Raw genomic sequence first — 17,575 nt, 5'->3', positions numbered from 1 at the left:
TAGAGACAAGCAAAAGCTAAGAGAATTCAGCACCACCAAACCAGCTCTCCAACAAATGCTAAAGGAACTTCTCTAAGTGGGAAACACAAGAGAAGAAAAGGACCTACAAAAACAAACCCCCCAAAATTAAGGAAATGGTAATAGGAACATACATATCGATAATTACCTTAAACGTGAATGGATTAAATGCTCCACCCAAAAGAAACAGGCTTGCTGAATGGATCAAAAACGAGACCCATATATATGCTGTCTACAAGAGACCCACTTCAGACCTAGGGACACATACAGACTGAAAGTGAGGGGATGGAAAAAGGTATTCCATGCAAATGGAAATCAAAAGAAAGCTGGAGGAGCAATACTCATATCAGATAAAATAGACTTTAAAATAAAGAATGTTACAAGAGACAAGGAAGGACACTATATAATGATCAAGGGATCAATCCAAGAAGAAGATATAACAATTATAAATATATATGCACCCAACATAGGAGCACCTCAATACATAAGGCAACTGCTAACAGCTGTTAAAGAGGAAATCAACACTAACACAATAATAGTGGGGGACTTTAACACCTCACTTACACCAATGGACAGATCATCCAAAATGAAAATAAATAAACACAAGCTTTAAATGACACAACAGACCAGACAGATTTAATTGATATTTATAGGACATTCCATCCAAAAACAGCAGATTACACTTCTTTCTCAAGTGCGCACGGAACACTCTCCAGGATAGATCACATCTTGGGTCACAAATCAAGCCTCAGTAAATTTAAGAAAACTGAAATCATATCAAGCATCTTTTCTGACCACAACGCTATGAGATTAGAAATGAATTACAGGGAGAAAAACGTAGAAAACACAAACACATGGAGGCTAAACAATACGTTACTAAATAACCAAGAGATCACTGAAGAAACCAAAGAGGAAATGAAAAAATACCTACAGACAAATGGCAATGAAAACATGACGATCCAAACCTATGGGATGCAGCAAAAGCAGTTCTAAGAGGGAAGTTTATAGCTATAGAAGCCTACCTCAAGAAACAAGAAAAATCTCAAATAAACAACCTAACCTTACACCTAAAGGATCTAGAGAAGGAAGAATAAACAAAACCCAAACTTAGCAGAAGGAAAGAAATCATAAACATCAGAGCAGAAATAAATGAAATAGAAACAAAGAAAACAATAGCAAAGATCAATAAAACTAAAAGCTGGTTCTTTGAGAAGATAAACAAAATTGATAAACCATTAGCCAGACTCATCAAGAAAAAGAGGGAGAGGACTCAAATCAATAAAATCAGATGAAAAAGGAGAAGTTACAACAGATACCGCAGAAATACAAAGCATCCTAAGAGACTACTACAAGCAACTCTATGCCAATAAAATGGACAACCTGGAAGAAATGGACAAATTCGTAGAAAGGTATTACCTTCCAAGACTGAACCAGGAAGAAACAGAAAATATGAACAGACCAATCACAAGTAATGAAATTGAAACTGTGATTAAAAATCTTCCAACAAACAAAAGTCCAGGACGAGATGGCTTCACAGGTGAATTCTATCGAACATTTAGAGAAGAGCTAACATCCATCCTTCTCAAACTCTTCCAAAAAATTGCAGAGGAAGGAACACTCCAAAACTCATTCTAGGAGGCCACCATCACCCTGATACCAAAACCAGACAAAGATACTACAAAAAAAGAAAATTACAGACCAATATCACTGATGAATATAGATGCAAAAATCCTCAACAAAATACTAGCAAACAGAATCCAACAACACATTAAAAGGATCATACACCATGATCACATGGGATTTACCCCAGGGATGCAAGGATTCTTCAATACATGCAAATCAATGTGATACACCATATTAACAAATTGAAGAATAAAAACCATATGATCATTTCAATAGATGCAGAAAAAGCTTTTGACAAAATTCAACACCCATTTATGATAAAAACTCTCCAGAAAGTGGGCATAGAGGGAACCTACCTCAACATAATAAAGGCCATATATGACAAACCCACAGCAAACATCATTCTCAATGGTGAAAAACTGAAAGCATTTCCTCTAAGATCAGGAACAAGACAAGGATGTCCACTCTCACCACTATTATTCAACATAGTTTTGGAAGTCCTAGCCATGGCAATCAGAGAAAAAAAAGAAATAAAAGGAATACAAATTGGAAAAGAAGAAGTAAAACTGTCACTGTTTGCAAATGACATGATACTATACATAGAGAATCCTAAAGATGCCACCAGAAAACTACTAGAGCTAATCAGTGAATTTGGTAAAGTTGCAGGATACAATATTAATGCACAGAAATCTCTTGCATTCCTATACTCTAATGATGAAAAATCTGAAAGAGAAATGAAGGAAACACTCCCATTTACCATTGCAACAAAAAGAATAAAATACCTAGGAATAAACCTACCTAGGGAGACAAAAGACTTGTATGCAGAAAACTATAAGACACTGATGAAAGAAATTAAAGATGATACCAACAGATGGAGAGATGTGCCATGTTCTTAGATTGGAAGAATCAATATTGTGAAAATGACTATACTACCCAAAGCAATCTACAGATTCAATGCAATCCCTATGAAATTACCAATGGCATTTTTTACAGAATTAGAACAAAAAATCTTAAAATTTATATGGAGACACAAAAGACCCCAAATAGCCAAAGCAGTCTTGAGGGAAAAAAACGGAGCTGGAGGAATCAGACGCCCTGACTTCAGACTATACTACAAAGCTACAGTAATCAAGACAGTATGGTACTGGCACAGAAAAAGAAACATAGATCAATGGAACAAGACAGAAAGCCCAGAGATAAACCCACGCACCTATGGTCAACTAATCTATGACAAAGGAGGCAAGGATATATAATGGAGAAAAGACAGTCTCTTCAATAAATGGTGCTGGGAAAACTGGACAGCTACATGTAAAAGAATGAAATTAGAATACTCCCTAACACCATACACAAAAATAAACTCAAAATGGATTAGAGACCTAAATGTGAGACCGGACACTATAAAACTCTTAGAGGAAAACATAGGAAGAACACTCTTTGACATAAATCACAGCAAGATCTTTTTTGATCCACTCCCTAGATTAATGGAAATAAAAACAAAAATAAACAAATGGGACCTAATGAAACTTCAAAGCTTTTGCACAGCAAAGGAAAGCATAAACAAGACGAAAAGACAACCCTCAAAATGGGAGAAAATATTTGCAAACGAATCAACGGACAAAGGATTAATCTCCAAAATATACCAACAGCCCAGGCAGCTCATATTAAAAAAACAAACAACCCAATCCAAAAATGGGCAGAAGACCTAAATAGACATTTCTCCAAAGAAGACATACAGATGGCCAAGAAGCACATGAAAAGCTGCTCAACATCACTAATTATTAGAGAAATGCAAATCAAAACTACAATGAGGTATCACCTCATTGTATACACTGGATTATTACTCAGCCATAAAAAGGAATGAAATTGGGTCATTTGTAGAGACATGGATGGATCTAGAGACTGTCATACAGAGTGAAGTAAGTCAGAAAGAGAAAAACAAATATCGTATATTAATGCATGTATGTGGAACCTAGAAAAATGGTACAGATGAACCAGTTTGCAGGGCAGAAGTTGAGATACAGATGTAGAGAACAAACATATGGACACCAAGGGGGGAAAGCCGTGGGCGGGTGGGGATGGTGGTGTGATGATTGGGCGATTGGGATTGACATGTATACACTGATGTGTATAAAATTTATTAAAAAAAAAAAAAAAGAATACCCAGGGACTTCCATGGTGGTGCAGTGGTTAAGAATCTGTCTTGCAATGCAGGGGACGCTGGTTCGATCCCTGGTCGGGGAACTAAGAGCCCACATGCTGGCGCGCCAAAACTAGAGAGCCCATGTGCCACAACTACAGAGCCCACGTGCTCTGGAGCCCACGCACAACTAGAGAGAAGCCCGTGTGCCACAACGAAAGATCCTGTGTGCCACAGCTAAGACCTGATGCAGCCAAAAATAAATAAATAAATAAATATAAATTTAAAAATAATAATAATAAAAAAAAGAATACCCAGCAAGGCTCTCATTCAGATTTGACAGAGATATCAAAATCTTTACAGACAAGCAGAAGCTAAGAGAATTTAGCACCACCAAACTGGCTTTACAACAAATGCTAAAGAAACTTCTCTAGGTTGGGGGGAAAAAAAAACAACAAAAAAAGGGCCATATCTAGAAACAAGAAAATCACAAATGGGAAAGCTCACTGGTAAAGGTAAACATGTAGTAACAGCAGGAAATCATCCACACACAAATAGGCTATCAAAACCAGCAACCACGAGAAGATGAGAGTACAAATGCAGAAAATGGGAACTGCATTTGAAAATAAGAGCCCAGCAACTTAAAACAAACTTTTATGTATATAGACTGCTATATCAAAACCTCATGGGAACTGCAAACCAAAAAAACTATGATACACACACAAAAAAGAAAAAGCAACCCAAACACAACACCAAAGATAGTCATCAAATCACAAGAGACCTACAAAAACAAAAAGACTTGCAAAAATCAAAAACAATTAAGAAAACGGCAATAGGAATGTACATATCAATAATTACCTTAAATATATATAAAAAAATTAGAAATGAAAAAGGAGATGTTACAACTGACACCACCGACTATACTACAAAGCTACAGTCATCAAAACAGTATGGCACTGGCACAAAAACAGAAATATATATCAATAGAACAGGAAAGAAAGCCCAGAGATAAACCCATGCACCTATGGTCACCTAATCTATGACAAAGGAGGTAAGAATACACAATAGAGAAAAGACAGTCTCTTCAGTAAGTGGTGCTGGGAAAACTGGACAGCTACATGTAAAAGAATGAAATTAGAACACTCCCTAACACCATACACAAAAATAAACTCAAGGGCTTCCCTGGTGGCACAGTGGTTGAGAATCTGCCTGCCAATGCAGGGGACATGGGTTCGAGCTCTGGTCTGGGAAGATCCCACATGCCGCAGAGCAACTGGGCCCGTGAGCCACAACTACTGAGCCTGCGCGTCTGGAGCCTGTGCTCCACAACAAGAGAGGCTGCGATAGTGAGAAGCCCGTGCACCACAATGAAGAGTGGCCCCTGCTCACCGCAACTGGAGAAAGCCCTCGCACAGAAACGAAGACCCAACACAGCCATAAATAAATAAATAAATAAACAAACAAACAAACAAACTCAAAATGGATTAAAGACCTAAATGTAAGGCCAGACACTATAAAACTCTTGGAGGAAAACACAGGCAGAACACTCTTTGACACAAATCACAAGAGCTTTTTTGATCCACCTCCTAGAGGAATGAAAATAAAAACAAAAATAAACAAATGGGACCTAATGAAACTTAAAAGCTTTTGCACAGCAAAGGAAACCATAAACAAAATGAAAAGACAACCCACAGAATGGGAGAAAATATTTGCAATCAATGACCGACAAGGGATTAATCTCCAAAATATACAAACAACTTATGCAGCTATCAAAAAACCCCCAAACAACCCAATCAAAAAATGGGTGGAATATATAAATAGACAGTTCCCCAAAGAAGACATACAGATAGCCATACTAAGTGAAGTCAGAAAGAGAAAGACAAATATCATATGATACCACTTATATGTGAAATCTAATAAAAAATGATACAAATGAACTTATTTACAAAACAGAAACAGACTCATAGACATAGAAAACAAACTTATGGTTACCAAAGGGAAAAAGGGGGTGGGAAGGGATAAATTAGGAGTTTGGGATTAACATATACACACTACTATATATAAAATAGGTAACTAATAAGGACTGACTCTATAGCATAGGGTACTCTACTCAATATTCTGTGGTGACCTATATGGGAAAAGAATCTGAAAAAGAATGGAGATATATATATATATATATATATATATATATAAAACTGATTCACTTTGCTGTACACCTGAAACTAACACAACATTGTAAATCAACTAAACTCCATAAAAATTTTAAAAAATTAAGATGCTGATGTTACCAAAAAAAGCAGCTATAAACAATTTGTTGAAAAAACTAAAAGGAATGTGTTTAAAGACTTAAATGAGCATGATGACAATGATTAAAAAAGAGAATCATGAAAAAGGGACAGAAATTATTTTAAAAAAACAAAACAAGAAAACAAAGATGAAAAGTTCAATAACTGAAATAAAAAATTCACAGATGGGCTCAACAGATTTGAATTGGCATGAGAAATAAGTAAACTTGAAGTTAGAGCAACAGACATCCAATGTGAAGAACTAAAGGCAGAAAAAAGATGGAAAAAAATGAACAGACCCTTCATAATATATGTGATAAGAGTCCCATAAGAAGAGAGAACAGATATTTGAAAAAAAAATGACTGAAAATCTCAAAACCGTGGTGAAAAATGTTAATCTAAAGATCCAAGAAGCTCAGCGAACCCCAAGTATGTAGATCCGTATCTAGAGACACCAGAGTCAAATTATTCAAAGACAAAGAGAAAATCTGAACACAATGAAATTAAAAACAACTTATCAAGTATAGGGGAACAGCAAAACTATTAATACCTGATTTCTTACCAAAAACAATGAAGGCCAGAGGCAGTGTAACGACACATTCAAAATGGTAAAAGAAAAAAGACTGTCAATCAACAATTAGATATTTAGCAAGACCATACCTCAAAACGAAAGCAAAATAAAGACATTCACAGATAAAGACAGAGAGAATTTGCTGCTACCATACCTGCCTTACAAGACATACTAAAGAAGTCCTTTGGACTGAAAGGAGATGGTAAATTTTCATGAAGAAATGAAGATCATTAGAAATGGTAAATACGTCAAAGGCTCTATAAATACGTTATTTTCTTTCTTCTTTTAATTTCTTTAAAAGGCAGAAAAATTTATAAGATAGTAATTATAACACTATATGGTTGGGTTTACAAAATATATTGATATAATATATGATGATGGTAGCACAAAGGAGCGGGGAGGAAATGGAGCTATACTGAAGCAAAGTTTCTATTTTTTACTGGAATTACATAGCATTAAAGTAGACTGTAATAAGATGCGTAATGTAAACCATAGAGCAACCACTAGGAAACTTTGGCTAAGAAACAGATGGTTAAAAAATCAGAAGTATTAAAATGATACACTAAAAAAATTAACACAAAAGAAGGCAGTGAAAGAAACAGGAATAAAAAAGACATGAGACATGCAGAAGACAAAATGGCTGATATAAATATAACCATGTCAATAGCACAATGTGAATGGACTAAACACTCTAACCAAACAGCAGAGATTGTCAGACTGGAATCAATAAGATCCAACCATATGCTATCTGTAAGACACACTTTAGTTTCAAAGACACAAATAGGGTGAAAATAAAAGGATGTAAAAAATATATCATGCAAACAGTAACCATAAAAGAGAGAGTGGCTGTCTTAGTCAGTTTGGGCTGCTATCAACAAAAGTACCAAAGACTGGTGGCTTATAACCAACAAACATTCTGGAGGCTGGAAGTCTAAGATCAAGGGACTGGCAAATTCACTGTCTGGTGAAGGCCTGCTTCCTGGATCATAGGGGTATTCTCACCATAGCCTCACATGGCAGAATGGTCAAGGGAGCCCTCTTTGATCTCTTATTAGGGCACTAATCCCATTTATGAGTGCTCTACCCTCATGACCTAATAATTTCCCAAAGGCTCCATCTCTTAATGCCATCACATTGGGAGTTAGTTTTTAAGATGTAAATTTTGGGAGGATTAAAACATTCAGTCTATAGCAGTGCCTATAGAAGTATGAGACAAAATAGTTTTTAAAAAAAGAGATATTGCTAGAGACAAAAAAGGAACATTTCATGATGATAAAGGAGTCAATAACTCAAGAAAATATAACAGCTATAAATGTATATGCACTTAACGGCAGTTACAAAATACACAAAGAGGACAAATTGCCAGACCCTCAGAAACTTCCCATGTGCCCCTTACAAATCTGTAATACCCTCTCTCTCACCCCAAGCTCATATCCCCAGGCAAACACTCAATTTGTTCTTCATAACTTAACTTGAAGGATAATTTATGGATTATTGACTGAGGTTAGCATAATTCTAAGAATTTGTAATATTCATTTATGCTTGCCACATTGGGGGAAATGTGTCCAAAAATGACTCTTAAGAGATCCTAGAGGTTCCAGACCCCTAAGCATTTTGCAGTCTACACTCACGTTGAATTCTGACTTAGCTACAACTAACACTTTCTGAGTGCTTCTATGTGCTAGTCATTTAATCCTTACAACAACTTTGTGAGACAGGTACTATTATTATCCCACTTTACATCAAGTTAAATGATGGAGCTAGGACAGATCTGTCTAACCTTTTATGCTTTTAACCACAAGACTGTATTGTCTTCCACAGGTATGGAAATAAAGTAATTGTTCGCAGGAAGAAGTAACTGAGCAAGGCACAGGAACTGCTGCAAAAAGGTAATAAGCACAGAGCTTATATGTTTCACTGTCCTAAAGAAAAAGTGACTTTAAATTCCCTTGCTACCAAGAATTAGGGCACTTAAAAAGAAGATGACACTGCTCTAGAATATGTCATCAAGTCCCAGAGATCTGATGTTTAGTCATTCTGAGGTAGAGGTTTATGTTAAAAATAAACCTCTACCTCACTGAATCAGGGACTTGCACCACAGGTCTTGGGTTTTTCTTCTATAGTTAATCCAAGGCCATTTTCCACTGAGTTAGCAAAATGGATTCCTTGCAGATGGATGAATTCAACCTGCAAGTGTTTAAAACTTATTCTTTGCCCTTACAAATACAGGGATGCTCGGGATCTTTTATTTTATTCTGTTTTCCAGGAAATTATTTTCTTGCATCATCGGGTAAAAGAAATTCACATGCTTTCCCAGGCGGCTGCTGACGATGGCGGAGGGGCAGGTCCTGCTGCTCGATGGCCGAGGCCATCTCCTGGGCCGCCTGGCAACCATCGTGGCCGAGCAGGTGCTTCTGGGTCAAAAGGTGGTGGTTGTGCGCTGTGAGGGCATCAACATTTCTGGCAATTTCTACAGAAACAAGTGGAAGTATCTGGCCTTCCTCCACAAGCGCATGAACACCAACCCCTCCCGCGGCCCCTACCACTTCCGAGCCCCCAGCCACATCTTCGGGCGGACAGTGCGAGGCATGCTGCCCCACAGGACCAAGCGAGGCCAGGCCGCTCTGGACCGCCTCAAGATGTTTGAGGGGATCCCGCCACCCTATGACAAGAAAAAGCGGCTGGCGGTTCCCGCCGCCCTCAAGGTTGTGCGTCTGAAGCCTACGCGGAAGTCTGCCTACCTAGGGCGCCTGGCTCGTGAGGTTGGCTGGAAGTACCAGGCAGTAACAGCCGCCCTGGGGGAGAAGAGAAAGGACAAGGCCAAGATACATTACCGGAAAAAGCAGCAGCTCACGAGGCTACGGAAGCAGGCCGAAAAGAACCTAGAGAAGAAAACTGACAAATTCACAGAGGTCCTCAAGACCCATGGATTCCTAGTCTGAACCCAATAAAATTGACTGTTTATTCTTCATGCTTGGCCTGGCCTGCCCTTCCTCCATCGGCACCCTAGGATGTGGGGGACCCCCAGGGGCTGCCATCCAGGTGCCACAGGCAGCCTGCGGCTTAGAAGACTGGATATAGCAAAGGGGCCTTAGCCACCGCTGTTTAAGAAAGGCCTTTTTAAAAACTTTAAAAAAGTTATAAGGGCTGTGCAGGTATAATTTGCCTGTGACCTATTCATTCATGAGAGTTTTAGGACATGGGTAGCTGGAACAACCAGTGCTGTCCTAATACTGGCAAAAGTGAGCTGGAAGACCTAATTGGAAGGGACCCCCGCATCGCTTACAGGGAGTCTGCTTAAGCTTCCCACGTGGTCGGATACTATACTCTGCAGCTGTTAGGATGTGAGAGAATGCTTGGGCAGCATGAGTCTGGGGTTCTAAAAGGTGTTTATGGAAGGGAAGTACAGCCCAAGGGGTCACAGGCATAGCCCTTGTGTTAGTCTTCCCTATATTTTGTGAGCCAAAACTAATAATTTATTTTTAAAGGAATAAAAAAAGAAATTCACATGACATGGGGAACACTACTTTCTTAAAGATGAAAGAATTGAAATATATCGCAGAAAACCATCTCAGCATGCTTCCTACTTCTATACTAATCAGTTCTCCAGTTATTTTGAAATTTTATTACCACACAAATCTCTGGTGTCCCAGTCTGAGTCTAAGTGAGGTTCTCTGTTTTGACAAATAATGCCACTATAAACTAAGTTAGGTTTTAAATGATTATCTGACAAACAAGAAGAAGGTAAGCATTTCGGAAAGGATACAAACCTGGTCTTCTTAGTTGATACTAAAATTTAACTAGATCACTGAGGCAAAGATGGACTTTTAAAAACAGTGCTGGGAGAAGTTGGTAGTCATTTGGAAAAAGATAAAATTAGATTGCTATGTCACACCATACACAAGAATAAACTCCAAGTGGATTGCAGGCCTAAATGTAAAAAGTGAACCCATATAAGTACTAGAAAAAAAACAGGTGAATTCCTTTTTAAGCTCAGTTGTTGGAATGGCTTTCTGTGACTCAAAATCCTAGAGAACTCCAACTGATATAACTTTAAATACTGGCGTAACCTGACAAAAATGTCAGAAGGTGTTCACCCATTCCCTTATCAATCATAAAACAACCCCTCTCCACCAGAGACCCTCTCAATGAAGTGGCTGGCTAGGGATATTCCCTATACTTTAGGTCAGTGAACACAACATAAATACACTTGACTTGGAACTTAAAAGTGTATATCCCTTCTATCATTATTTCATTATTAAATGATAAAAATTTGCACTTGCAAAACATTTTTTACATTAAAAAAATCTTCTCTTAACACGTTACTGACCGGGGGATTTTTGCAGAAACTAACGCCTGTGGCCAGCAATTTGTTATGTAAGTGAACACTGAAACAGCCGCATTTGAGTAAATATCAACAACTTTTTTTGCACTTTATTTATTTGAAACTTTGTACATGTCTTACTAAAGCATTCTAATATTTTGTTAGCGCGTGACAGGCAGTACATCAGGCACCTCCGTGCAGGGGAACAGAACATCTATTACTAATATACCGGGTTTCACTGCACTTTCCCCTGGAAGAGCAGACTCTACACTTTCTGGCAGCATTTTTTTTTTTAGTCCTGTGGGTATTATTTCCTCTAGAATATGTTCTTTTATTTTACCTGATAGTCGACACGGTGGATCTTTGCGGGGGGCTCTTTAAGAAATGCCACAAGGACTAGGTGCGGGACTACCACTGCATTCACCAGCATGGTCAGTTACCCATTCCCCAGCTACTGCTAACAAAAATTGCTTGTAAGTCATTTTATTCTGTGCATTAAAGCTACAATAAATCTTAAACACATTGAATAAACCGCAATTACTCAAATAGAAACCCACTTTCTTATACCATTTTCGAGTTTTCTGGAAGATACTGAAGTTTGCCAGATATTGATCAGACTGACCAACTCCTTTCATATATTTATTATACTCTGATATACTAGTGGGCTTAATTATCTGATGGCCAGTCCTCCTGTCTTCCTTTCCTGTAGATGCCATGGAGGCGTCAGGAATAGTTGTCACCATGCAGACTAGCCTCTTGTCTTTCCATAGAAGAATCACTTCTCCCTTCCATAAGAATGTCATTTCTCCCCCTGTAGGTTTTTAGATTTCTCCTTTAATTGGTTTGGTAGACCACAATTCTCTCTTATAGCCCCACAAACTCTCGTTTTATTTTTCAACAATATTTCAGATGTGGACACGCTGTTGTAAATCCCAAGGTTGCATATATATCCAGTTTCACTTTCCCTAACCATGCTGACCAGAATTCCATATTTTGTAAGTTTTCTGGGATTATAGGTTTTGAATATGAGTCATCCTCTCCACTTTCATTGCCTCATCAAGTGATAGCTCTTGTTTGGGTATATAGATCGACTGAAACTTTGGTAGAAAATAATCCAAAAGAGGTTTAACTTTTGAAATTCTGTCTGCAGGAAGTGGAGTTTCCGAGTTATCGTAAAAGTGAAGAAACGTCATTATTTGTTCGAACCTTCTTCTCATCATAATCTTTGGAAAGATAGGTGTTTTATGTAAGGGATCAGTCGATCTATATTCTTTCCAGTGTGATTTTCTTATTTGTCCCATCAAAATGATTAATTCAAGAAACTTCTTCATGTCACTATTGGTCACATCAGTCCATTTTAAAGCCTCATCATACTTTTTATATGATTTTTCATTCTGTTGGTGATTCAAGTTTGTTTGAGAAGCGACCAACTCGAAAAAGTCATTACCAAAAATTGTTATTTCACTAACACTTTGTGGGTGATTATATTCAACAGTTACACCTGACACACCTGTAAAGTCTTCTAATTTTCGTGAAGTGTTATCTAAAATCCACTCTTCTGTAGAAGCAAAGGAGCATTCTCCAGCACCGTAAGTTTCATTTTCACTTTCCGTGTTAGAATCAATCACTAAGGTTTTTTGTCTTTTTATTGGTCTAATACTCACATCATTTGAATCAGAACTATACTCTGAAGAACTATCATCTTCTGAGACACTAGTATATATGTCGCTCGGACAATCAGAGAAAGTATCTGCATAAAATTCACTGAAAAATTCTTCATTCAAAACTTCACGATGCGTCATTTTTGAAAATCTTATGGTAATAAACTTGCGTTTATAATATACACAAGGTTGGAACAAAAACCTAACGGAGCAAAATGTGAATGATAACGGCAATCATAAGTTGTGTAATGAACGCTTGATCAATTTAAGCTCTAACAACTTAGCATGGTGATGTTAATTAATTGTATCATTCTCTAAAAACATACTGATACATCTCTGGTCAATAAAGTTCAGGTAACAAAAACCTATTAATATGTCTCCGGTCAATAATGTGTTAATTAAATAATTCTACAGTGAGCATGTGTTTAATAAACAGGGAGAAAAACAAGAGGTTCACATCAGCAAGTTAATTTCCATACTGTAACTCTATCAGCAGCTATCTGCTTCCCCCTGCAGCTTTGTAAAGTAACTGCTACAAAACAAAACTTGGCACAAACTTTTCAAGCCAAGCACAGTAAGCAGAGATCAATCACATCTGGGTAAAAAGGATGATTTAAAAAAGCTACACACTTGCTAAAAGGCTGGAAAGTGGAAGCATATGCAACAAAACTTTCCGCTTCAGTCCTATTTAGGTGGGATAAGGAAACCTCAAACTGAAAGGGCTAGGGACACCAGTCCTACAAATTATTCTGAAGGGAATTCTTTATCATTAAAAAAGGAACAAAAGCTTCAGTTTTGCTTTCTTTGAAATCAGACATCACTTGCTTTACACATATAGACACACTTGCTCTTTCGACAAGTCATTTTTACTAGTCCACTAGAAGTCTGGAGGGAGAATCTCTAGATTTCAGTTGTAGTTAGAACCTGACTCTCATTAAGTCTTACCCTTCTGAGGAAAGATGACTGATCTTGGAAATACTTTCTTGTTTCTTAACTCAGAAAATCCCATCTCCCAAAACTCAATTTAACAGAAATAAATTTTCTTATTTTGGTACTGCTTAAATTCTGCCCAACAACTCTTTCTTTAAGTTTTTTAGACCTTGAGCACTGATCAGGGTAAAAGAAAATATCCTATTATTAAGCTCTTCTGATGTTGGATGGAGTCACTATGCAGGTTAATCAATACTTCTTGTTTTGGAAGCTTAGTCATCTGTGTCCATCTAGCCCTCTGTCTCCCAAAGTGTGGCCACAGTTCTACATGAACCAAAATGACCTGGGAGATAAGCAACAAGGATTTACTGTATAGCACAGGGAATTATATTCAATATCTTGTAATAACCTATAATGGAATATAATCAAGAAAAAATATAACTGAATCGTTTTGCTGTATACCTTAAACTAACACAATATGTAAATCAACTATACTTCAATTAAAAAAAAAAACAAAAACCTGAGGATGCTTATTAACAAAGTAGATTCCCGGCTGCCACCTCACAAGTCTGTGGTATCAAACACTTCTGAGGGCTTTGCATGTTTAGTAAGTTTCCTGTGATTCTTAGACACAATTAAGTTTGAGAACCACTGATCTACACAAAGAGATCTTCCTTAATAAACACCGGAAACACTGAATGCCACTTTAACTTTTCCATCAGCAGATAACTTCCAAATGTTTTAGGCTAAAACAACCCTTACTTCCCCTGGTTTAAACTCAGAATCGGAAATCTAAGGTCCCTTCCTTAGAGACTGTCATACAGAGTGAAGTCAGAGAAAAACAAATATTGTATATTAACACATATAAGTGGAATCTAGAAAAATGGTACAGACGAACCTGTTTGCAAGGTAGAAACAGAGACACAGATGTAGAGAACAAACGTGTGGACACCAAGGGGGGAAAGCTGGGGCGGGGGTGGTGGTGGTGGTGGTGGCGGTGGGATGAATTGGGAAATTGGGATTGACATGTATACACTAATATGTATAAAATAGATAACTAATAAGAACCTGCTGTATAAAAAAATAAATAAAATTAAAAAAAAAATCTAAGGTCCCTTCCAGTTCTTAAATTCTAGGATTTTATTTAATCACTTGCCAATAGCATTCATTAAACTCAATACTGGTAAACTCTAAGAAATTGGTAAATATGGCAACCTTAGTTCAAAAGGATGCCCATTAGAAACGAAATAAAAGAGAAACAACAAATCAGAAAGGGTTTTCTCATGAGGTTAACAGAATATGCAGGCCACTATAGAAAAGTTACTGAAAACTTTCTGGAAGCAACCAAGAGAATTGTTCCCTGCAAACATGTCCACTGTTACAACAACACTGATAAGATTATGAAAATATTGCAATGAGGCAAGAGAAACATGGAAATCAAAAGGATTAAGTAATGTGGGATTTAAGAAAAGTGAGAGCGACGGGGGAAAGACTGATATAGAATTTTGGCACTAAACCAATACTTCAATAATGGCTCCTGTTTAAAGACTAAACAGCCTTAAAGGAAAAAACAATCCTTTACAGTTTCAGAACCTAAGGAAAACGTTTTAAAATCCCAGAAACCATATGTTCTGAGCCCATGTTCACCAAGCAACAGACTTTTGTATCCATTACTTAACTGGATCTATGTATTTGTAAATGAACACTACGTGCCGACAACTGGCACCAGGGAGCAAATCCATTAAAAGGACGAAATCTGCATTTGGGCCTACAAATAAAAAAACTTTTTCATTTGCAAGCAAAAATTAAATCACCAGCGCCCTGACGAACTCCAAGTCCCTCCATCACCTCCCTATTTGTAAAGGGCATCACCAGCTGCCCTGTAGCCAAAGCCAAGGAATCATGCTTATTTCTCACTCCAGCCCTCCCAACTGAATCCAGTATGTCTCGTCAACTCCACTTCCAAAATGTAGCCTGAAATCATTCACTTATCTTCACTCGATCCACAGTTCAAGCTACCATCTTCTTCGCCCAGCCTGCCATGTTAGGCCCTAGCTGGTCCCCGTGCTCCACTCTGCCCCCACACCCCGCGTTCTCTGCACAACCACCAGAATACTCTTAATGAGATGGAAATAACTTTCATCTTTCCGCTGGCTTACTTACCCATCTGTTTCCTACTGCACTTGGAAAAAACTTCAAATACCATGGCTCACAAAGTGTTCCATCATCAGACCCTCTCTTACTTCATCCCCCTTCTCTTCCTTAATCACTATGCTCCCGCTAATGGCCCTTCCACTCCTTGCATGCCAAGAATACACCAAACCTGTAGCTACCTTAGGGCCTTTATACTAACTGCTCCCCTACTATGGAATATTTTCCTCTCAGATACACATTTGACTCCTTTTCCCCTCCAAGTCTTTTCTGAAATGGCACCTCCCCAGAGAGGCCTTTCCTGACCAACCAATTTTAAGTAGTCCTGCCCATGCTTCCAACTCCCATGCCTTCTTCACTTCAGCTTATCATTCCCCCCACCCCACCCATACCAACTAGAATATACATATGAGAGATGAGTGTCTTATTCACCACTGTATTCCTAAGTGCCTCAAACAATGCCTGGCATGTGGAAGAAATGCAAACATTTCTTGAGTAAATGAATGATAAAATCTCTGTAATTTGTAAGACCAATTACTGGCCCTCATGGGAGAGATAAAACATTATTCAGCTATTTAATGAAGGAAGACTATGTGCAAGGCCCCATGACAGTGGTCCTCAAACTTTAGTGTGTGCACAAGAACAACCAGAGAATTTATACGTGAGGCGTAAGAACCCCATTTTGACAAGCAGCCCACAAAAGATGATTCTCTTACATCAATTCCACCACAATGCAGTATATTCTATAGGTCCCCAAACTATAAGCATCTTTGTATCAGAATATTATTATAGCAATAATTCTCATCTGCTACCAGATACGTCTTCCTCAGCCAAGCCTTTAAAAATCACTTATTTGCTTTGCAGATCTAGTACATCTCAAATGTAAGCTAAAATCCCATTCCTCTGGGTAGTCATATCTACATTTAAGGTTTCACAAATAGTTAAGATTGCTGCTGAAACAAACACACACATACACAGTGCTTTCCTTAAGAGATTTTTCCAGTTTCAACTGAATCTTAACTGCCTCCCTCCTCTGTTACTCTTGATCTGCTGAGAACTGGTACCCTCTTGAGCCTGGATCATCTTCTCAGCCACAGGGCAAGTCAAGTCAGCTTGAATAACAGACTTTAGCTATTAATACTTGATACATTTAGTAATACATATACCCTATGATAGCATACTTTCCCAAATCCTCAAAGGTCAGCTTTATGTGCTTTTTTTTTTAGTAGAAAGTCCACCCTGGTTGTAAAGAATCAAATTTTTATTTATTTATATTCTCAAATTGGAATAACTTTTATTGTTGTTGATCATAAATGTAATACTGCTAACCATAAAAAAAAGCAAACATTACAAAATTATATTAAATATAAATGAAAATTTCCCAATAATCACACCCTTTAGAGCTACTCACTTTTTATAATTTGGTGTATATCCTTCCAAACTTCCATGTATAAACATATTTTCACACAGGTTTTTAACTTAAAAGGAATAATCACTGACTGTTCCATAACCTGCTATAAAGAGAAAACACCTGGGTGCCTCCTCTACTCTCAACACTCACTCTGAACACTTCTGTGACCAAATGTGTAGGAGTTTCTCCCACACCAAGCAACTCCAGCTCTGCAGTGGACTCCAGCCAATGTCCCACACTTTAACTCAATTCTGACACTATCTACCTAGAGATAGGGTCAGACCCCACAGGTTAAGCGCTGAGTTCCACAAGACTGGCTCCATCCTCACTTCAGATACCAACTGCAAGTGCAGGTTGTCATTTCTGCTTTTTTTGGTCTGTTTATATATTTTTTCTTTTTTTCCTGAAGTATAGTTGATGTACAATATTATATAAGTTACATAAAAGGTGTACAACATAGTGAT

The 17,575-nt window shown here is 37.8% G+C and overlaps 2 protein-coding genes across 2 annotated transcripts in view; one reads left to right on the top strand and one right to left on the bottom strand.

The window, feature by feature from the left end:
* TTC1 (tetratricopeptide repeat domain 1) overlaps positions 1–17,575 on the bottom strand; it is a 75,266-nt gene that overhangs the window by 31,694 nt on the left and 25,997 nt on the right. The window lies entirely within an intron of this gene.
* Positions 8,965–9,699, top strand: LOC133090114 (large ribosomal subunit protein uL13-like). The gene has a single exon (XM_061188391.1). The coding sequence runs from the start codon at positions 8,965–8,967 to the stop codon at positions 9,574–9,576; it is 612 nt and encodes a 203-aa protein (XP_061044374.1). The 3' UTR covers positions 9,577–9,699.

The sequence above is a fragment of the Eubalaena glacialis genome, chromosome 4, assembly GCF_028564815.1.
Source record: "Eubalaena glacialis isolate mEubGla1 chromosome 4, mEubGla1.1.hap2.+ XY, whole genome shotgun sequence".
NCBI lineage: Eukaryota > Metazoa > Chordata > Mammalia > Artiodactyla > Balaenidae > Eubalaena > Eubalaena glacialis.
This window is presented reverse-complemented; position numbering and strand designations above follow the sequence as displayed.